Genomic DNA, 23,455 nt, shown 5'->3' with positions numbered 1-23,455 from the left:
CCGAAACAAATACAACCCCCCCAAGCACATCCTAGATCTGACCAACCACTGCCTATCCAATACATACTTCACCTACAATGAACAAAAATACAAACAAATAGAAGGAGCACCCATGGGATCACCCCTCTCACCTGTCATCGCAAACCTCTACATGGAACACTTTGAAACACAAGCTCTAGAAAAATACGACCACAAACCCAAACTCTGGCTCAGATACGTAGATGACACCTTCATAATCTGGCCACACAGGAAAGAAAAACTGAACAACTTCCTCACACACCTCAACAGCCTACACCCCAAAATACAATTCACCATGGAAACAGAAGCCAACAATCAACTTCCCTTCCTAGATGTCTTGGTATACAAAAGATCTAATGGCTCCCTAGGACACACCATCTACCAGAAGAAAACACATACAAACCGCTATCTACATGCACTCTCACACCACCACCCAGCACAGATCAATTCCGTAGCCAAGACACTCATCTCCAGAACAAAATGCTTAGCCGATGAACAACACCAAAAAACCGAACTACACACTCTCACCAATGTACTTACAGCCAATGGATTCCAAAGAAAGAAGATTACCCACCTAATCCAAAAAGAAACCCCAACCAAAATCCAAGACAGAGAACAAGAAAACGGCAAAGCCCTCCTCCCATGTATAAAAGGCACTACAGACAAAATTAGCAAGATCCTCCAAAAACACAACATCAAAACAGCATTCTGCACAAACAGAAAAATATCCACCATCCTAAGAAACCCCAAAGACAAAATCGAATTAGAAAACCAAGGAGTATACGAAATCCCTGCACTGCCTGCCCTACCACATACATTGGACAAACTAACAGAAGAATAAGTGCACGCATTGAAGAACATAAGAACTCAATCAAAAAAGAAGAAACGACCTCTTCCCTGGTCCAACACCTCAAAGCCACAGGACATGAAATTGATTTTAAAAATACCAGAACTATCGCCAAAACCGAACACTTCAACAGCAGAATAATCAGAGAAGCCATAGAGATAGAAAAACGCCCACACAGCATGAACAAACGAGACGACACCTCCCGCCTTCCAGCCATTTGGAAACCCGCCCTCATGAACAGACGAGTACCTAACATGAAGAAGGACACCAGACCCACACCCATAAGAGCCACACAAGATGCCACCACCACACTTCCATGTAGAAAACAGACTCCCACCCACCCAGAAGATGAGACACGACCATGGACCAGAAGCTGCACTGCAGCTGCATCACTACCCACTTTAAACCCCTCCGAGCCACACATGAAGCAAACCGACACCCACTATGAAGATGCAGCAGGACCACGAACTAGAAGCCAAACAGCAAGATCACAACTCACCAGCTCAAATCCCCCAGCAACTAAGACTAACCTGAGCACAACCAAGCCCCCACCTGAACAGAACACGCCTCCAACCAATCAGAACACGGCTAACCCCCCAACCAATCAGAACACAGCCAAGCCCCCACCGAATCAAGTCCCACCCCCACTGGCAGTTAAAAGGAGGAAGCAGCTGCAATCTCACATTACTCTGAGAAGCACAGAGCCGGAGACAGAAGCCTGAAGATGATGAATGAGACTTCATCGAAACGTTGCCTAGATACTTCGAATCTTACGCGGGAGAAAACCCAAACAACCAAAGATCCACATATAAATACCCGCGAGAACCTCAGAACACACACACACACACACATACATACATACATACAAACATACATACATACATACATATATGGCATTCAGCTTTGTTTTAGTATTTTCCCATGTCATTGTAGTTGTGCTTTTAAAGTTGTAGCAACGTTTAGGCAGAATCTCATCTGCCATCATCAGGCTTCTGTATATGATGATGATGGCAGATGAGATTCTGCCGAAACGTTGCTACAACTTTAAAAGCACAACTACAATGACGTGGGAAAATACCCAAACAAAGCTGAATGCCATACATGTAAGTACCCGCAAAAACTTAAGAAAATATACTGCTCAAACAAATAAAGGGAACACAAAAATAAGATATCCTAGATATGAATGAATGAAATATTCTTATTAAATACTTTGTTCATTACATAGTTGAATGTGCTAACAACAAAATCACACAAAAATTATCAATGGAAATCAAATTTAGCAACCTATGGAGGTCTGGATTTGGAGTTACACTCAAAATTAAAGTTGAAAAAACACTACAGGCTGATCCAACTTTGATGTAATGTCCTCAAAACAAGTCAAAATGAGGCTCAGTAGTGTGTGTGGCCTCCACGTGCCTGTATGACCTCCCTACAATGCCTGGGCATGCTCCTGATGAGGTGGCAGATGGTCTCCTGAGGGATCTCCTCCCACACCTGGACTAAAGCATCCCCCAACTCCTGGACAGTCCACAACATGATGTTGGTTGATGGAGCGAGACATGATGTCCCAGATGTGCTCAACTGGATTCAAGTCTTGGGAACGGGTGGGCCAGTCAATGCCTTCATCTTGCAGGAACTGCTGACACACTCCAGCCACATGAGGTCTAGCATTGTCGTGCATTAGGAGGAACCCAGGGCCAACTGCACCAGCATATGGACTCACAAGGGGTCTGAGGATCTCATCTCGGTACCTAATGGGAGTCAGGCTACCTCTGGCAAGCACATGGAGGGCTGTGCAGCCCCCTAAAGAAATGCCACCCCACACTATTACTGACCCACTGCCAAACCGGTCATGCTAGAAGATGTTGCAGGCAGCAGAACATTCTCCTCGGCATCTCCAGACCCTGTCACGTCTGTCACATGTGCTCAGTGTGAACCTGCTTTTATCTGTGAAGAGCACAGCGCACCAGTAGTGAATTTGCCAATCTTGGTGTTCTCTGGCAAATGCCAAACGTCCTGCACGGTGTTGGACTGTAAGCACAACCCCCACCTGTGGACGTCGGGCCCTCATACCACCCTCATGGAGTCTGTTTTTGACCATTTGAGCAGCCACATGCACATTTGTGGCCCACTGGAGGTCATTTTGCAGGGCTCTGGCAGTGCTCCTCCTGTCCCTCCTTGCACAAAGGCAGAGTTAGCGGTCCTGATGCTGGGTGGTTGCCCTCCCACAGCCTCCTCCACATCTCCTGATGTACTGGCCTGTCTCCTGGTAGCACCTCCATGCTCACTACGCTGACAGACACAGCAAACCTTCTTGCCACAGCTCGCATTGATGTGTCATCCTGGATGAGTTGCACTACCTGAGCCACTTGTGTGGGTTGTAAACTCTGTCTCATGCTACCACTGGAGTGAAAGCACCACCAGCATTCAAAAGTGACCAAACCATTAGCCAGAAAGGATAGGATGAGAAGTGGTCTGTGGACACCACCTGCAGAACCATTCCTTTATTGGGGATGTCTTGCTAACTGCCTATGCTTTTCACCTGTTGTCTATTCCATTTGCACAACAGCATGTGAAATTGATTGTCAATCAGTGTTGCTACCTAAGTAGACAGTTTGATTTCCAGGAAGTGTGATTGACTTGGAGTTACATTGTGTTGTTTAAGTGTTCCCTTTATTTATTTTGAGCTATGTGTGTGTGTGTGGTGTGTATGTATGTATGTATATATGTATGTGTGTGTGTGTGTATGTATGTATGTGTGTATGTGTATGTATATATATATATATATATATATATATATATATATATATATATATATATATATATATATATATACATATATATATATGTTTTCTAGGGTATGTTTTCTGAGGTTCTAGTATATGTTTTCTGAGGTTTTCTAGTATATGTTTTCTGAGGTTCTCGCGGGTATTTGTATGTGGATCTTTGGTTGTTCGGGTTTTCTCCCGCGTAAGATTCGAAGTATCTAGGCAACGTTTCGATGAAGTCTCATTCATCATCTTCAGGCTTCTGTCTCCGGCTCTGTGCTTCTCAGAGTAATGGAGATTGCAGCTGCTTCCTCCTTTTAACTGCCAGTGGGGGTGGGACTTGATTGGGTGGGGGCTTGAAAGAAGAAACCCCTAACTCCTAAGAAACCCCAAAGACAAAATCGAATTAGAAAACCAAGGAGTATACGAAATCCCCTGCACTGCCTGCCCTACCACATACATTGGACAAACTAACAGAAGAATAAGTGCACGCATTGAAGAACATAAGAACTCAATCAAAAAAGAAGAAACGACCTCTTCCCTGGTCCAACACCTCAAAGCCACAGGACATGAAATTGATTTTAAAAATACCAGAACTATCGCCAAAACCGAACACTTCAACAGCAGAATAATCAGAGAAGCCATAGAGATAGAAAAACGCCCACACAGCATGAACAAACGAGATGACACCTCCCGCCTTCCAGCCATTTGGAAACCCGCCCTCATGAACAGACGAGTACCTAACATGAAGAAGGACACCGGACCCACACCCATGAGAGCCACACAAGATGCCACCACCACACTTCCATGTAGAAAACAGACTCCCACCCATTCAGAAAATGAGAAACGACCATGGACCAGAAGCTGCACTGCAGCTGCATCACTACCCACTTCAAACCCCTCTGAGCCATACATGAAGCAAACCGACACCCACTATGAAGATGCAGCAGGACCACGAACTAGAAGCCAAACAGCAAGATCACAACTCTCCAGCTCAAATCCCCAGCAACTAAGACTAACCTGAGCACAACCAAGCCCCCACCTGAACAGAACACGCCTCCAACCAATCAGAACACGGCTAACCCCCAACCAATCAGAACACAGCCAAACCCCTACCAATGAGAACACACCCCACCCAATCAGAACACAGCCAAGCCCCCACCCAATCAAGTCCCACCCCCACTGGCAGTTAAAAGGAGGAAGCAGCTGCAATCTCCATTACTCTGAGAAGCACAGAGCCGGAGACAGAAGCCTGAAGATGATGAATGAGACTTCATCGAACGCGTTGCCTAGATACTTCGAATCTTACGCGGGAGAAAACCCGAACAACCAAAGATCCATATATATATATATATATATTCTTAAGTTTTCGCGGGTACTTACATGTATGGTATTCAGCTTTGTTCGGGTATTTTCCCACGTCATTATAGTTGTACTTTCAAAGTTGTAGCAACGTTTCGGCAGAATCTCATCTGCCATCATCAGGCTTCTGTATAGTGTTCGTCTGTGAGTCAGCCGTTTCACAGCTGTTTCTGTTTTAAATTTGGTGCTAGCCTACGCTGTGCCAGAATGGTTTTTTCTTCATCCTGATTGGTTGGGAGTCTTGGTCTGTGTTTATTGGTCTTGGAGTTTGCTGTGTTCTGCTTGATTGGTGTTTCTAATAACTTCTGTCTGTTTTGTAGCTTTTTTTGCCTTGATTGGCTGGCAACATTGTGTATCCTGTATGGGAGGCTTTTAGTGCGGCTTGGCTCCGATTAAACAGATGGCTATCATTTATTAGGAAGCTAGGTTTCATCTGGGTGCCTGGTTGGGGTGTGTTTAAGCTGGAGGTATCAGGGAAAGTCTGTTTGTGCCCAGGTGTTTGCCTGGCTTGTGGTGTGGAGATTTTTTTGTTTGAGAGTGCAGGCTTCCAGATAATTGACAGTCTGATGGAGTCATCTCTTCTATTCATGCTTTCAGGTCTTTTTTCAATCTCTATGGCTTTTCTGATAATTCTGGAGCTGGGGTTTTCTATAGTGGCTAGGGTTTTGGTGCCATTGAAGTCGATGCTATGACCTGTGGCTTTTATGTGTTGGACTAGTGAGGAAGTGTGTTTCAGCATTTTTACTGCATTTTTGTGTTCATCTAAGTGGGTACTTATTCTTCTATTGGTCTGTGCAATGTATGTGGCAGAGCATGATGCACAGGGGATTTCATATATGCCTTGGTTTTCCAGGTCAATTTTATCTTTGGGGTTTCCTAGTATGGCTGCTATTTTTCTGTCTGTTTTGAAGGCAGTCTTGATGTGATGCCTGTGTAGTATCTTACTGATTTTGTCCATAGTACCTCTTATGTAGGGCAGGACAGCTGTTCCATAGGTCTGTTCATCTTCTAGGTCTCCATTATGTCTCAGTGTGTTTTTGTGGATCAAGCCAGTGATTTTGCTTTTGTGGAAGCCGTTGGCTGTCAGTACTTGAGTCAGGGATAGTTCAGTCTTTATGTGTGTCTTATGTGTTGGAGCTCAAACACACCCCAACCAGGCACCCAGATGAAACCTAGCTTCCTAATAAATGATAGCAGTCCATTTACTCGGAGCCAAGACACACTAAAAGCCTCCAATACAGGAAACACAATGTTGCCAGCCAATCAAGACATATATATATAATATAACAAGCATGAAGCCAAAAGCACCAGCCTGAAGATGGCGAGTGGAACCTCGTCGAAACGTTGCCAAGATACTCTCAATCTTACATGGGAAAAGACCCAAACACACCAAGACCTGCATATAATATATTGTATAATATAATATAATATATAACCATTGGATGAAAGTACAATATAAATTTCAAAATAAAATCTGGAATATCTCATATGAAATGATGGAATATATAGTTTAGTCATGGATGATTAATAACTGATAAATATATAAGCATATGTTTGTTTGACAATGTGAACATTTTTATAAACTGTCAGTAATGACTACAAAAGAATAGAACAAAAGATTTGTAACCAACTGACACACTGTATGTATATAAGATAGTTTTATGTTTTTATGTTTTGTTTGTATTTGTTTGTCTTAAAAATAAAAACTTTTTTTTAAAAAAAGAATTTGATAGAACGCTCCCAATTTTGACCATTTGTAATCTGTTTGACAGGAATGCTTCTATCCAGTTATGCAGGTATCCAGAGATACCATAAGATTTTAGTTTTAGGAGTAGTTTGTCATATACCACTGAATCAAAGGCTTTACAGAAGTCTATGTAGATTGTGTTATATTATTATATTATTCCAAATGCTTACCTCATTATTTAATTCACATATATTAACTTCATAATTATTATACTTTAGTGCTTTTAAGTGTCACATTTGTATAATCTTCTTAAGTTCTAAATAATAACACTCCTATAAATTGGTTTTCCCCCTAAAATATCAGTTTAAGTGTGCCACCTCTAAATTACATATTTATTATCTCCCCTTTTAAATCCCATTAAATGTTTAACATTTTATTACTTAAAACATTAAAATTAATAATCCCTTTTAAGACTACATAACATATATACATCAGATTCTGCATGGTTTCCCCTTTTTAATTTCATAAAGTTTATCTACAATTTCGGAAACAACAAAGAGCCATATAAATCTACTCATTTAATCCTAAACCCTGATATTAATTCCGTTTCAGCTCTTCTCCTATATCATTCCATTTATCTCAGTATATTTAAATATATTTAATTAACATATTCTATCATGTATTACAATTATCTCTATACATAAAGGAAAAGAGCATTGACAAAAAATAACAATTCTATTTTCCATCCTGTCAATCTATATGTCCCCATTTCACAACTACAAATTTATTTCTGTTACTCCCCAGTACCTTGCAGAATCCCCTCTCCAAGTATCATTTAGCCATTACCTCTATGTCTAGTTAAACAATTTTTCCCCATTTTTCTAGAATATTTCTTGGTTCTCAAATCCTGTTTCTTTTCCCTTCCTTCCCCTCGTATTTTTTCTTTTATTTTCTCAATCCAATTTTTAACCCCCTCTCTATTTATAACTCCCTTCTGCCCTTCAAATTTCTGCTGACTCTTTTTCCCTTTTTTAATTTTCTGGGTATTTCCCTCTTTATTCAATTTCCCAAATCTCCGATATCTATTTCCAACTCTTTTCCTCTTTTTTCCAGATTTCTCTGCTCTCGATGGTAGTTAAAGATGGCTCTTTCTAAGGTTTGCTCCACCTCCACTTCTGTCCTTCATCTTTGTTGTTCATGCTCTGCAATTGCATCTTCAAAAAATTTAAAAACAAAGCCCAGTTTCACCTCATTCTTGTAATGTTTCTTTCATATTTCTAAGTTCCATCTTTAATGCCTGAAGAGATATCACCAATTTACAGCTTTCTAGTTAGTCCAAATAGTGTCTTTAAAATTAATTTCTAACAGTCCGCTTTTATTTCTTCCTCTCAAGTTTGATCCTCAGCTAATTCAATGCCAAATCCTTATCAGAATCAACAATTAATCCAAGGGCAGAATCTCCCCGTTTCTTTCTTTGTTTCAACGTTTCAATTTTCCAAAATTATTATTTTATTGTATCAATTTTCCTTGTATTTTTAAGAAACACAGTCTTTTCAAAGAAAACAAGTTAGTTTTAACTCAGATGGCACTCTTGGTTCTGACAAGTCCACACCTCCTCTTTTCTTCTTCCTTCCCAATTATTCAGAGCTTTTTAAATCACAATCTTTCAAAAAGGTCAAATTCAATTGATATTAAATTTTCTCTTTAACAATCTATAGTTCAGCTTCATCAGTGCCTTATTAAAAACAAGATATACTTATCTAAGTTGATTAGATTATTCCTCCTCCAGCTTCTATCTCTCTCGGTTTGAAGCTCCGCCGCTGTCAAAGGCAATTTACATCTTTTCTCTCTCTTTCAATTCACCGCTTTAAATCCTTTCTTAAAAATTCTTTAAAATGTTAATCCTGAGGGTACCTTCCATTTATTTATATCATCCCGTTCCTCCTACTGTTCACTTCTTTCTCTCTCTCCTGAACAAACTTATTCCAGTCTAATATTCCCCTTCAGGGTGGCCATTTTGGACCACCACTTCAGACATCTTTGGGAGAGAGCAATTGCCAAGCTGGTGAGGGGATTTGCGACTCCCCTCTACCCAGCTGACAGTCTCCCCTTCCTCTGCCACCCCTACGAGTCAGCTTCTGCCCCAAATCTGGACAATCAGGGCTCTCCAACGCCAAAGCATGGACCATAGCCGCGCTCAATCGTGGTCAGCGGTCCGTCCCCTGGAAGCTCAAAACTGGAAGCCTTTAATCTTACATTTATATGGGGACACATTGGCTCAGTGGCTAAGATGCTGAGCTTGTTGATCAGAAAGGTCAGCAGTTCAGCAGTTCGAATCCCTAGCACTGTGTAACAGAGTGAGCTCCCATTACTTGTCCTCACTTCTGCCAACCTAGCAGTTTGAAAGTATGTAAAAATGCAAGTAGAAAAATAGGGACCACTTTGGTAGGAAGGTAACAGCGTTCTGTGTGCATTTGGCATTTAGTCATGCTGGCCACATGACCATGGAGACATGTTTGGACAGCGCTGGCTCTTCGGCTTTGTAACAGAGATTAGCACCACCCCCTACAGCCAGAAATGACTAGCACATATGTGTGAGGGAACCTTATAACTGCAGCTAGAATGCTATACGCACAAAACTGGAAAAGTGAAAGGACTCCCAAGGAGGAAGAGGTAATAAGAAAAACATTAGAATGTGCCGAACTGGACAGACTTACAATGGAACTCAAGGACAAAGAGGAATCAGAGTACTACCTAACATGTGCTACTTACTGTATAATTGGATAAATAATAGATGCAGAGATTAGGATTGAATAATGAAAGAAATCAACAAAATAAAAATAAATACAGAGATAAGGAAATATGTAAGAATAAACAACATAAGAAATATTATTATTGAATTGTATGTGAATACATTATGAAATGCACAAAATAAGAACTGTAATAGTGTATTATGTAGAATTACGCAAATAATAGTTATAAACCAGATGTATAATCCAATGTAGTCAAAAGAGATTATACTGTTTGATATTTGTAACTAGGATGTATAATATGATTGGGGGAAAAGGAGGGGTTTGATATAACCAGTACACAACAATGTTGTATAATTGGAACTGTTATATATTATAATTACCGTATATATTCAAAAATCATGGGCACTCCATCACTGGAGGTTTTTAAGAAGAGACTAGATAGTCAACTTGTCTGAAATGGTATAGGTTCTCCTGGTTGATTAGAAGACTTCCAAGGTCCCTTCCAGCTCTATTCCAGCTCTGTTCTATTAGTCACCTTGTGTCTTGAAAATGAAAATGTCTACGTGTTTGTTACTTCAATATCAGTTCCAATTTCAATTTGAGTGCCCTTCTAAACACATAGTACCTGATTGAAGAGTGAGTTGCAACCAGTGGTAAGATGCTGCCGGTTTAACAACCGGATCAGTGAATTGGTCTCAATTCAAGATATGTCTGGAGGAAACCAGGCACTGCTCATCACCTGCCTGATATCATTCCCAACAGTGAAGTATGGTGGTGGCAGCATTATGTTGTGGGGGTGTTTTGAACATGACAATGATCCTAATCATACAGTCAAAACAATACAGGAGTGGCTTAGGGGAAACTCTATGGATGTCCTTGAGTGGCCCAGCCAGAGCCCTAACTTGAACTCTATTAATCACCTCTGGAGGGACCTGAAAATGGCTGTCCACCAACAGTCATCATACAACCTGATTGAGCTTGAAAGGATTTGCAAGCAAGAATGGCAGGAAATCCCCCAATCCAGAAGCTTGTTGTGTCATATCAAAAAAGACTTGAAGCTATAATTGCTTCAACAAAGTACTGAGGGAAGGGTTATAGGAATATATATATTTATATACATGGGTTGGCAAATTCTAAAGATTTAAAGAGTGGATAAAATATTAATATATGTTGATATATATAGATTAGAAATAGTAAATAGTAACTGTCAAAATATCAGACAATGCTGTTTTATGCATATGTGATTATGTTATGATTATAGCATACTAGATGTGCTATCTATAGCAAAGTACAGTTATATACTTATATGTTATTTCTGTTCCAAGTAGTACCAATAAAACTAGGGAAATTTTTTTTTGAGGATCTAAACAAATTAATAGCAAAATTCATTTGGCTAGGGAAAAAAACCACACATTAAATTAAAACTACTACAGGATAGTAGACATAAGGGGTTTTGTCCTTCCAGACTGGGAACTGTACTATCAAACAGCAGCCCTTACATGGATAAAAGATTGGATAATCCTAAAATATAAAAGAATTTTGACAACAGAAGGATACTACTTACAACTGGGCTGGCATGCATTTATATGGGATGGAAAAAACAAAATACATAGCAACTTTCAGATATACCAAATTAGAAACACATTGTTACTTATCTGGGAAAAAAATAAAGCAGAACCATGATACTGGTCTGGTTATCAACCATGGAAGCACTAATATATCGCAATGTGCTGGATTTAGACAAAATAGCAAGATACAAAGACATTTTAAACAATCAAGGGAAGCTAAAAACAAAGCAAGAACTAAAAAGCCAGGGAATAGAGTTAGACTGGTGGATGTATATGCAAATTCAGAGAAGATTCAAGAAAGACACAGAAACTGATGGGTTTTATAAGGAACCACTAGAATTGGACAAGATATTGCAGGGACCAGAGGAAAAATTGATTTAAAAAACTATACAACTACAGTATTTATTGAGATTCAAAATGGAAGAAGAGACAGTAAAAGAAATCTATAGAACTAGAAAATTGGGAGAAATTGGGGGGGGGGGGGATTACAAATTGACAATGACAATGTAATAGCGTACAGAGAAAATCTATATAAAATGTTTTATATTGGCACCTACCCCCAGCAGGATTAACAAAAATGTTTCCAAACAGATCAGAACAGATTCAGAATGCTGGATATGTAAACAGACTCAAGGAACATATTATCATATGTGGTGAATGTGCCAAGTAGTAAAAAAAATATTGGATAAGGATAAGAAAGTGGATAGAGGAAATAACCAAGCAACAAGTAGAGCTGAAACCAGAGATTTTCTTACTAGGCATAATAACAGGAAAATATGACACTCTAATGTTACACTTAATAACAGTGGTCAGAATCGTTTATGCGCAAAATTGGAAAAATGGCACTATACTGTCTGAGGAAAGTGTGATAAGAAAGTATTAGAAAGCACCGAGATGGATAGATTGACAATGGAAATAAAAGATAGAGGAGAAATTGAATACTATTTGATTTGGAATGCATGATACAATTGGTTAAATAGTAGATATAAAGATAAATAAAGAATATGAAATATTACAGTAGGATAATAAAATGTAAAATATGCATTATAAAATGTAAAAGGCAAAAATACTCAGAGTAAAAAGTATATTGTACATATTTTAGTGGAATAACTTATATTAAGGAATAGATTAGATAGATAGATAGATAGATAGATAGATAGATAGATAGATAGATAGATAGATAGATAGATAGATAGATATATGCATTATAAAATGTAAAAGGCAAAAATACTCAGAGTAAAAAGTATATTGTACATATTTTAGTGGAATAATTTATATTAAGGAATAGATTAGATAGTTAGATAGATAGATAGATAGATAGATAGATAGATAGATAGATAGATAGATAGATAGATAGATAAATAGATAGATAAATATAGATATACACACATCCATACAAAAATGTATGAAAACAGTATGTATACCAATACTGAAGTGTTGCAAAAAAAAAGAATATTGTGTTATAAAATGAGGAAAATTGCTCAATAAAGTATTTTTTAAAAAATAGAAAAAGAAGTTATTTGAAAGAGTGCATCAATTCTGGAAAGAATATCCAGAAACAGAAGTAACAAAGAGATAAAAGTTTTATAATATGAAATAAAGTATTCACAGAAACTGAACTGGAAGAACTGCAAAAGTCTACCCAGAGCACAGAAATCAAAGCATTGCCAGAAGTAGCTCACATTACAGTGTCAATCCTGAGGGAGTCAGCAGTAGAAGAAGCCTGCATAGGTGTTGAATTGTTCTGATTCCCAAATCAGGAACCATCTCATCTGCATTTTCCTCAGAACAATCAAAGCCCTTTATATATAAAATGAGCAATTGAGACAAAGAATAACTGAGCATCTAGAGCTGTACAAAACAATAGTATAAAGTAGCCTGCATTGAAGCTTGTTACAATCAGATGCAAGTAAGCCAGAACAGATGAAAGAAAAAAATATGAAGAACAAGAAGCCCTAAGAATATCTACTCAAAAAATATCACCTAGAAAAAATATATAGTTATTTGCTGGAAATTAAACTAGAGGAAGAACAAGTTAAAGAAACGATGATTGCTTGGGGGAAGAATTTTGGATATGGGATTGATTTAGAGAAATGGCAAAAATTGTGGTCTCAAAATTATAAAATGACAATGTCAACAGCATATAAAGAAAATTTGTATAAGATGTTTTACAGGTGGCATTTTCCCCCGACAAAAATAGCAAGAATGTTCAAGAATAAATCTGAAAAGTGCTGGAAATGTCATCAGATACCTGGCTCATATTACCATATGTGGTAGACTTGTGAGGACACTAGAAAATATTGGACTAGAATTCGCATATGGTTGGAAAAAATGACAAAGAAACATATAGATTTGAAACCAGAGATTTTTTTATTGGGAATCTTACCTGACATATATAATAAAAATTTGAAGTATTTGATTGTAAATGTATTAACAGCGGCTAGGATTGTATTTGCTAAAAATTGAAAGAGTGAAAAAATACCATCAGAGGAAGAAATTATTAAGAAAATATTGGAATGTGCTGAAATGAGTAGATTGACATTTGAAATTAGAGAACAAGAAGATAAACAATTCTATGAAGTTTGGGACCTTTTCTATCAATGGCTAGATAATAAAATATAATAATAGAATATTTAGAAACTTAGGATATAATGAATATATACTTCCTTTTTCTTCTTTTTCTTTGATACTATCTTTACAAAATTTTATTAAGATAAACTTGGTATGACTTTATGATTCGTTGTAAAATAAATTAAGTAAATTATAGTTATCTCGTATGAATTAACAAAATTATAGTCAAATGATTGTTTAGTAATTATATCAGGCTATATAATTGTTGATTGATAATATGAGTTATTATGTAATATAACTACAATGGAGACTATGAAATGAATGCACAAAAAAAGTGGTAAACCAACCGATACACTATCTGTAAATTTATGAAGGAGGATGATGCTTTTATATTTTATGTTTCATGTTTTATGTGTTTTTGTTTGTTGTTAAAGTCAATAAAACTTTTTTCAAAAAAAAAAAGAATGCAACTATCTTATAAATTAAAAAAAAGAAAAAAAAGATTTACCAATTAATAGACAAGAAGGGCGACATACAACAAGAGATAGAAAAGAAAAAAGACATTGCACACAAATACTTTGAAGAGTTATACAAAAAGGAAGAAGTTAATGAGGATAGAATAAGAAATTACTTAGATGAAATGAAAGATAAAGTAATCGGGGAAGAATTGATAGAATTATTAAATAAAGATATTATGTGGTCCGAACTGAAATCAAAAATAGAGAATCAGGGAAATAATAAAGCTCCGGGGTTAGATGGGATCCCGGGAGAATTATATAAGGCAATTGCGGAGCAAATTGGACCTCTTATGAGGGAAGTGTTTAACGATGTCTTATTGGCAGCCAAGATGCCGGACTCATGGAGGGGAGCACTGATTTCGCTGATCCCAAAGAAGGAATCTTATCTTAGATATATTAACAACTACAGACCAATTTCACTCCTAAACACTGACTACAAAATATTTACCTCCATCATAGCTAACAGATTAAAACGAATTTTAAATTTGTATATACATGAAGCCCAAAATGGATTTCTCCCAACTAGACAGATAAGGAATAATTCAAGAACAGTAGTAGATGTTTTAGAAGTTTATGAAAAACAAACTGCACTTATGTTTGTAGATGCAGAAAAGGCATTTGATAATTTAAATTGGCAATTTCTAATTCAAAAAATTTATAATATGAATTTAGGCACTAAATTTGAAAACATCATAACAGCAATTTATGATACACAGCAGGATAATATAATAAATGGGGAATAAAAATAGAAAAAGGAGTTATACAAGGTTGCCCACTCTCACCCCTGCTCTTCATATTCTCTCTAGAAACATTATTAACACGAATTAGACAAAACCCAGAGATTAAAGGATTAAAGATTAAGAAAGAAGAATACAAACTGCAAGCATTTGCCGATGATATGGGGTTTTTTATGGAGGAACCAATAGAAAGAGGACAAAAATGGATAAATGAACTAGAACAATTCGGTGTGGTAGCAGGACTTAAAATTAATAGGAAGAAAACAAAACTAATGACTAAAAATTTAACAGAACAATAGTAAAAAGATTTAGAAAAAGTCATGGGAATACAGGTGACAAAGAAAGTTAAATATTTAGGAATATGGCTAACACCACATTGCAAAACACTTAAGGAGAATAACTATGACAAATTGTTGCAACAAGTAAAGAAAGATCTAGAATTATGGAGCAGGCTGCAACTTTCTTTATTCTTTATTGGGCAGGATTGCTTCTATTAAAATGAATATTCTCCCTAAATTTTTATACTTATTTCAGATGATTCCAATTAAACTACACAGAAAATTTTTCAAAGAACTTAACAAAATAACTGTTAAATTTATTTGGCAAGGGAAAAAAATCTAGAATAAATTTAAAGGCAATGCAGGATTTGAAGAGCAGGGGAGGGTTGGCACTTCCAAATTGGGAATTATATTATATGGCAGCCTCTCTAGTATGGTTAAAAGATTGGGTGAATTTAATCAATAAGAGAACATTATTGTTAGAAGGCCACGATTTGCACAGAGGGGGGTGGCATGCCTTTTTATGGGAGTTAGGGAAAGTTAATTAGACATATTTCCATAGACATTTAATTAGAGATTCACTATTAACCAATTGGAAAAAAATACGGAAAAAACACTACCTAAAAGTACCGATTTGGTTATCGACAATGGAGGCGATGATTCACCCAAATAATTTGGACATCACCAAAATGATTAAATATAAAGATTTATTGGATGCACAAGGAAATTTAAAATCGCGACTAGAGCTGCAAGAGCGGGGATTTAAAATCAATCAGTGGGTATATCTCCAAATTCATAGTAGATACAAGCAGGATAGGAAAGAATTTGGAATCAACAACAAACTCCAGCAATTAGACAAAATTTTACTAGGATCAGATAAGAAAAATATAACTAAATTTTACAACTAAATTTTACAACTATCTATTAGAAGTAGAGTTAGAAGAAGAGACAGTTAAAGGGAATATGATAGCCTGGAGTAGGAACATAGGACGGAGTATCACATTAATAGAATGGGAAAAGATCTGGAGTAGAAACAATAAGATCACAAAATCGGCAGCACATAAAGAAAACGCTTATAAAATGTTTTACAGATGGCACCTTCCCCCCTCGTGATTAGCGAAGATGCGCCCCAACTTGAGTCCGAAATGTTGGAAATGTAAAAGAATAGATGGAACCTTTTTTCATATGTGGTGGTCCTGTAAAGAAACCCAAAAATACTGGCAGAGAATTAGAAATTGGCTGGAAGATATAACAAAAGAACAGATTGAGTATAAACCAGAGTTCTTCCTGTTAGGGATTTTCGATAAACAGCTACCTAAAAAAGTGAAATACATAACAATACACATATTAACAGCGGCCAGACTAGCGTTTGCTCAATGTTGGAAGTTACCTCACATACCTACAGAACAGATGATCATCCAAAAAATCTCAGATTGTGCAGAAATGGACAAACTAACTCTAGCCTTAAAAAATAAAGATTCTTCAATATACTATAACAATTGGAATTGCTGGTATTTCTTTGGTTAGACCAAAGACATATCTTTTTAGGTAAAAAAAGAATAGGACAAATTTATATGAGTGATATATAAACATATTTATGGATGAGGTGTGCGTATATGGCATAAATCAAGAAGAGAAAAGATCTTACAAACTGTCAAAAATGAGAATGTTTTTAAGTGTTCTTTTTTCTTTTTTCTCCTTTCTTTTTTCTCCTTTCTTTTTTATTTTTTTTTCCTTTCCTTTTTTTCGCTCTTCTATTTGTGTATGTGTTGTTGATTTGTTTTTAATTGTAAAATTAATACAATTTGTTTTTTTTAAAGAAAGAATGCAACTTGGATAAAGGAAGTGGATAATAATAAAGAAGATGACATAAAATATCTTGTAATAACCATAGAAATGATGGGAAAGGATCTAAAAGATCAGTAACCGCTTAGCACCAGATGAACTGTATTTTTTTGGTTGAAACATCTGACTGGTCTACAGTCACTCATTGGCAAACAGTTAATATATTGTTAGGAGGTGAAATTGAAGATTGATTAAACATCTGGCATAATCCACCTGATAATGAAAGATACAACAAAAGGAATAGCACCAAGAACTAGAGTCCAATTACCACTTACTAAATAACTTACAAATTGCTAGGTGATGCAGATGCAATCCAACAGATCTAGTTGAAAATAAGCTCTTTCCACTTGAGCAGAAAGGAAACTGCCCAAACAGCAGAGTAATAAAAATTCAGCCCCTAATTGGCAAGTTGATTTTGGAAAACTTCAAGAGGAGGAAGACTAACTTGAATGTAGTTTTGAGTGATTACAAGGAGATATTTCACTCCCTGCCACAATTGGATAATCAAATGCCTAGAAATAACAAGAATCAATAGAAACAGGCTTGTATAATGATCAATGGCACAATGGAAGACAGAGTTGCTGGTCAATTGTGATAGACTAGAAGAGGTTAATATCAAGAAATAAATATTTCAAGGAGACTCACTAACACAGGACTGTCACATCCCAGCCTGCAGGCTGGATGTGTCATGTACTGTCCACTCAGTTTAGCAAAGGGGGGAAAGTCCCAATACATCTTGTGATGATGACAATGCAAGTTTGACACTCCTGCGCTAACACCACTACTATTTGTCATTACATTGATTTCTCTAACAACAATAGTGAGGAAGTCAGACTATGGCCATTACAAACCATCTGGGAAGGACTTGATAGTGGATGAAAAAGAAGCATTTGGGAAAAAGAAGCATTTGCTGTCCGATGGGCATTATTAACTTGGAGGCATTTTCTCAAAGGAGCAAAACACCACTTTGAGGTGTGGATGGATCATAAAAACCTAGAGGTCCTGAAAACCCCTTGAAAATTGTCTCCCAAGCAAATTCATGGGGCACAATATTTTAAGTGGTTTAATTTTTCATTAAAGTACCTGCTGGGGGAAAACATTTTCATGGCTGACGCTCTATCTAGATTGCCCCAATATAACTGTGTCTGCCCAGAAATGATCTGTCCTATTGTTCCTACAAAGCAACTGGCTGCTCTGGTCACCAGAGCTGAGAAAAAAGAGGATGTTAACCTTTCAAATGATCTAACTGTACAGTTAAAGGAAAATGGATGATTGGTTTTTAGCCCACTGAAATGATTGTATTAGTCATGATGGTCTGGAATGGGTGGGGGGCAAATTATATGTCCCAGCTAACCTTAGGGAGGCCATCTTAAAACAAGCCCATGATTTGAAAGCTGCAGGACATTTGGGCTTTGTGAAAACGGCAGTTTTGGTGGCCATCTTTGAAAAAAGACATAGAAACCTATGTAGCTAGTTGTCCTGTTCGTGCTTTGGCCAAATGGCCTCCTGGAAAACCTGCCAGTCTACTACAACATGTAGGTAGGCCAACTGCCCCATGGAAGGAAATTTCTATGGACTTTATTGTGGAATTGCCTGAGAGTGGGGGAAATACAGTCATTTGGATGGTTACTGACCTATTTTCCAAGCAGGTACATTTCATACCTTGTGCAAAAATCCCTTCTGCAAAAGCTTTGGCTAAACTGTTTATCTTACATGTTTATCTACATGGTGTTCCTGAATGGATAATTTCAGATGGGGGGGTCCAATTTACTTCAAACTTCTGGACGGAATTCTTGGAATTCTTGGGCTTAGCCCATCACCCACAAACCAATGGGGCTTGTGAGAGAACGAACTCAGTATTGGAACAATATCTTAGATTTATATCAATTATCAACAGGATAATTGGCCTGACCTACTGTCTTTTGCAGAGGTGGCTTAGAATAACTCTGTTCACAGTAGCACCCATTCAAGGTAGCTATGGGTCAGGATTTTGTACCAATCCCAGAGCTATCACAGGAGAAATCCAATGTTCCATCATTAACAGAGCAGATAATTCAACTCCAGCTTACCTGGCTGGTTATTTGTAAAGCATTAGATGATGCTCATCAAGCTCATAAAAAGGTAAGTATGTCTGAAGTTAGGACATGCCAAAAATGAACTCCATGTGTCCTCCAAAATACCTAGTCTCATCTCACAGGTGCCATAAATGCTTACTTTCCAAGATCCTAAGCTAAAACTATTACTGAATAAGAGTATGCTATTCTATTCTATAATTATGGCTAGATTTTATGAATGTAAGAATGTAACTACTTCCTTTCATACTGAAAATATTATGATAACTTTAATGGTTATAATACCTCATACTGTCATGCCAAAAGGCTGGCTCCATCTACCATCTCTCAACATTGTGGTTGTTAAGCAACACATATTAAAAAATGTAACACCACAAAATGTATAGCATGGTGAATACAATTCTTTAAGCAGCTGAAAATCTTATGTCAGTATTGAGACAAAGAAAACATGCCATTTTTTTGTAAAATACTCTGAATATCTGGATAAAAGTCAAGAAAAGTTCAAATATATGTGTGATTCTTTTATTTTTAGAATCGTACCACTACTATTATTAAGAAAAATATAAAAGTATACACAGACCTCAACATTTTGCTTAGGCTTAATTTATAAACAGTTTTAATTAGGTTTGACCTTTTGAATCTGCTCAATGTGACTTCATACCAAATCAAAAATATGATTGGAGAATCTGAAGCTTTCTGTACCTTGGATTTATGACTCAAAAATTCAAGAATGGGTATTTGGCTTTTTTACTTTCTAAATTTTGTCAAAATTTCCCTGTTTGTATTTCAATCTAAAAAATGAAAGTTTGAGATAAATAGATGTAATTGTTGATTTTGTATCTTTATTTTTAGAAATAAAATATTAAGGAGAGTACATAAAATATACTTGGCTTGAAACAATGTTGGATCCACAATAGCCAGCAATGTGCAGAGAACAATTTTTCTCTGCTTTATCAGAAAATAAGGATTCAATTTTGTATTCCACAAAATTGGACCCACAATGTTTTTAAATAAGCATCACATAAGGAAAACATGAACCCTGGGGAAAGCAAGAAACCAATATATACTTATAAAATTCTATGTCTTAATGAGACCTAGAAAAAGTGAAATGTGTATAAAAATAAAGATTTATGAAACTCAATCTACACTACTTAAATGCATAATTTTAGAAGTGTTAAGGAGTTTTAGAAAGAATTCCTATTTGTAAAAACCTGTGAAGAATAACACTTATTTTAGTTGGACGCATGATAACAATAAATAAAAAATAACATGTTGGCTATATTTTTAAAAAGTGAATTGTAAGACTATAATGTTAGTCCACGTCCTTTCAATCCTTTAAAGTTTGTTATCCTAAAGAGTGAACTAAATTCTGAAAGCTCACTGCACTAAATGAAACATATATTATAAAACATTGAAAATGAAGGTGCAAAATATATATAAAATCTATTTAAAAATATAATTTTTTTTTAAACCTTCTATGTGAAAAAATAATATGTACATACATAAAATTCTATTTGCACAAACCTTCAGGATCAAGGAGTTTCTCAATTCCTAGGTATTGTTTAGCTATATTGAATGCATGATCTAATCTCTGCACAGCGGACTGTTGATAAATCACAATCTCCCAATTGAAGAGATCTGGCCTGGAGAAAAGAAGAAAGCACAAAATTACTGTCAGAATTATATATATACATACATACATACATACATACATACATACATGCACACATATACGTATATGTATGTGTGTATACAACCCTACACACACACACACACACACACACACACACACACACACACAGAGTCTGAATCCCAAATGTTAAGAGAACTACAGATAACAAGAATGGCATCTTCTGCAGACAATATTTTGCAAAAAGTTATCTAATAAAAGTTAAATATTAAACCAAAAACACAGATGATATCCCTTAAATGTTTAAACAATTTAAAGGTAGGAAGAAATCCTATTTTAGAGAAACAATATGGAATTTTATGCTGTTAATTATGCTGTTGTAGTATAAATAATTGTATTAATCTGTGACTATATTTTCACTAAGAATAATCAATTTGAATTTTCAAGGCTATGAAGAACTTTAATCATATTAAAGATGCACAAAACCGTCCATCGTGGAGCAATAAAATGCAGCATACAGAGAATAATTTTAGATTCAACTGACCCTTCTTCAGTTATTTTGCTTTATGGCATAGAAGCACAAGTGAAGGAGATCAGAAGCCTAAGTATGCCTTCTTTAAAGGAAAAGCAGCTCTAAATCTTTCCCGCAGTTTCAGTACAATTAAAATAAGAAATATCCCATCCCCCAAGTGTCACAGATCACTTTGGCCAATTGGGTTAATTGGCGGGATCTCCAGACACCTGGAAGCAAATCAGCAACCACTGCAGCTCTCGCAGTAGAGGTGATACATGTGCACACCGAGGTCTGCACAAAACCATGTGGGCTGCTGCATATTGCACCAAATGAAGCTTCAGGATGTTCTTCAAGGGTAACCCCATGTAGAGTACATTGCAATAGTCAACACAGGAAGTGACTAGAGCATGAGTGACCATGAGTAGGGATTATTGGTCCAGGAAAGGGCGTAACTGGCGCACAACCCACAGTTGTGTAAAGGCCATCCTGGCCATGACTGCCACCTGCTCCTCCTTGAGCAGGAGTCACAAGTTCAGGAGAACCCCCAGATTATGCACAGGGTCTGTTTGGGGTAATGCCACCTCATCCAAAGACCAAAGGTGGCAATTCTCCCTGGGCCAAAGAACCTCAAACCCAGAGCCACTCAGTTTTGCCAGGGTTTAGTTTCAGTCCATTCCTCCCCATCCAGCCCCTAACAGCCTCCAAGCATGGCAAGAGGGAGGACACGGCATAACTTAACACATCACAGGCTGAGACATACAGCTGAGTATCATCAGCATATTGATGATACCTCAGTCCATGGTGGATGATCTCACCCAGCAGCTTCATATAAATGTTGAACAGAAGCAGAGAGAGTACCAAGCCCTGCAGAATCCCACAAAGTAGTGGGCGAAGGCTGGAACTCTCCCCTCCTATCAACACTGATTGAGGGTGGCCACAGAGAAAGGAAGTGAACCAGGATAGCACAGGGCCTCCCACTCCCATCTTCTGAAGCCACTCCAGAAGAATACCATTGTTGATGGTATCTAAAGCTGCCAAGAGGTCAAATAGAATGCACTATCTCCATCCTGCTCCTGCCAGAGATCATCCAAAAATGTGACCAATGCCATATCCAGGCCTGAATCCTGACTGGTAGGATTCTATATAATCAGTTTCATTCAGAAACCTCTGGAACTGCTGGCGCAATCATCTTCTCAACAACCTTCCCCAAAATGGGAAGATTGGAGAGAGGTCAAAAATTATCCAACAGGCTGGAATCCACCAATGGCTTCTTAAGAAGAGGGTTAAAGTGCTGGGGCACTACTCTCTCCTGTAGGGAAACAATCACTACCAGAGTCCACCTGCCTGTTACTTTCCAGGAAGCTTTCACCAACCAGGAGGGACATGGATCTAAAACACAGGTGCTTGCATGCATACTCCTTAGGATCCTGTTCACTTTCTCAGGAGCGACAGGGTCAAGCCATTCTCAGATAACAGGGCAAGAACCTGCCTCAGGGGCTTCCACTGGATTGGCTAGCCTTATTGCAGGCTGATCTGACATTTAAAAGCAGCAGCCTAAGACTCAAGCTGCCGATTCCCAAACCAGGTGAGCTAGAAGAGAGATTCACCATTGTGCTGGTGAGTACAAACTGAGTGGGCTTTTTGCTTTTTCCCCCCACTTCCCCACCCCTATCCAGTGCAGTACAGACAGTCCAATGGAGGCAAAAAACAGGGAGTGAGTTCTGTCCGCCTTTCTCTTTTTTTTCCTCTAGCCTCCATTTGCCAGCATGTGCCAGGTGGGCTTGGCAGGAAGTTACAGTCTTTAGATGGACTTTTATTTTGTCAGCCCAAGAGTGGAGGGGAAGGGGTTCAGAATGGTACATAGGAAATCACCCTGTCTTTGCAGCATCGGCCTGCTTGTGCCACCCCACATTTTCATGAGTGATATTAAGTTGGCCACGCCCACTCAGTCACATGACTCCTCATCCACGCCCACCCAACTGGTCACTAGGAAGAACTGGTTGTTAAATTACTTGAATCCCACCACTGAAATTAATGCTTTTGCTCCCCTGTGTAGTTGGGTGCTCTCAGATTACTTCTTAAAGAAGAAGTAATTGGGTGAGAATCTGGCTGGGGCAGGGCAACCATGAAAATTTATTGTGGAAAAACCACCCATTCTTAATGGACAATAAAATGTGAGTAGAATATGTGTATATCTTTTTTAATGAAAATTATCGGTATTTTTGATCAGTGACATCATCAAAGTAAACAAAGCCACGTGCTGATTACGTCACCAGAACATGGCCAT

The 23,455-nt window shown here is 37.6% G+C and overlaps 1 protein-coding gene across 7 annotated transcripts in view; it reads right to left on the bottom strand.

The window, feature by feature from the left end:
• The window catches only part of DMD (dystrophin), a 1,342,375-nt gene that overhangs the window by 1,129,058 nt on the left and 189,862 nt on the right, over positions 1 to 23,455 (bottom strand). For all 7 annotated transcript variants that reach the window (XM_087938163.1, XM_087938162.1, XM_087938165.1 and 4 more), the window contains exon 7: positions 20,549 to 20,667. In XM_087938163.1, the coding sequence (XP_087794289.1) occupies positions 20,549 to 20,667 (119 nt within the window). The remainder of the gene's footprint in view (positions 1 to 20,548; positions 20,668 to 23,455) is intronic.

The sequence above is a fragment of the Pseudonaja textilis genome, chromosome 8, assembly GCF_049901715.1.
Source record: "Pseudonaja textilis isolate UNSWEBS1 chromosome 8, rPseTex1.2, whole genome shotgun sequence".
NCBI lineage: Eukaryota > Metazoa > Chordata > Lepidosauria > Squamata > Elapidae > Pseudonaja > Pseudonaja textilis.
This window is presented reverse-complemented; position numbering and strand designations above follow the sequence as displayed.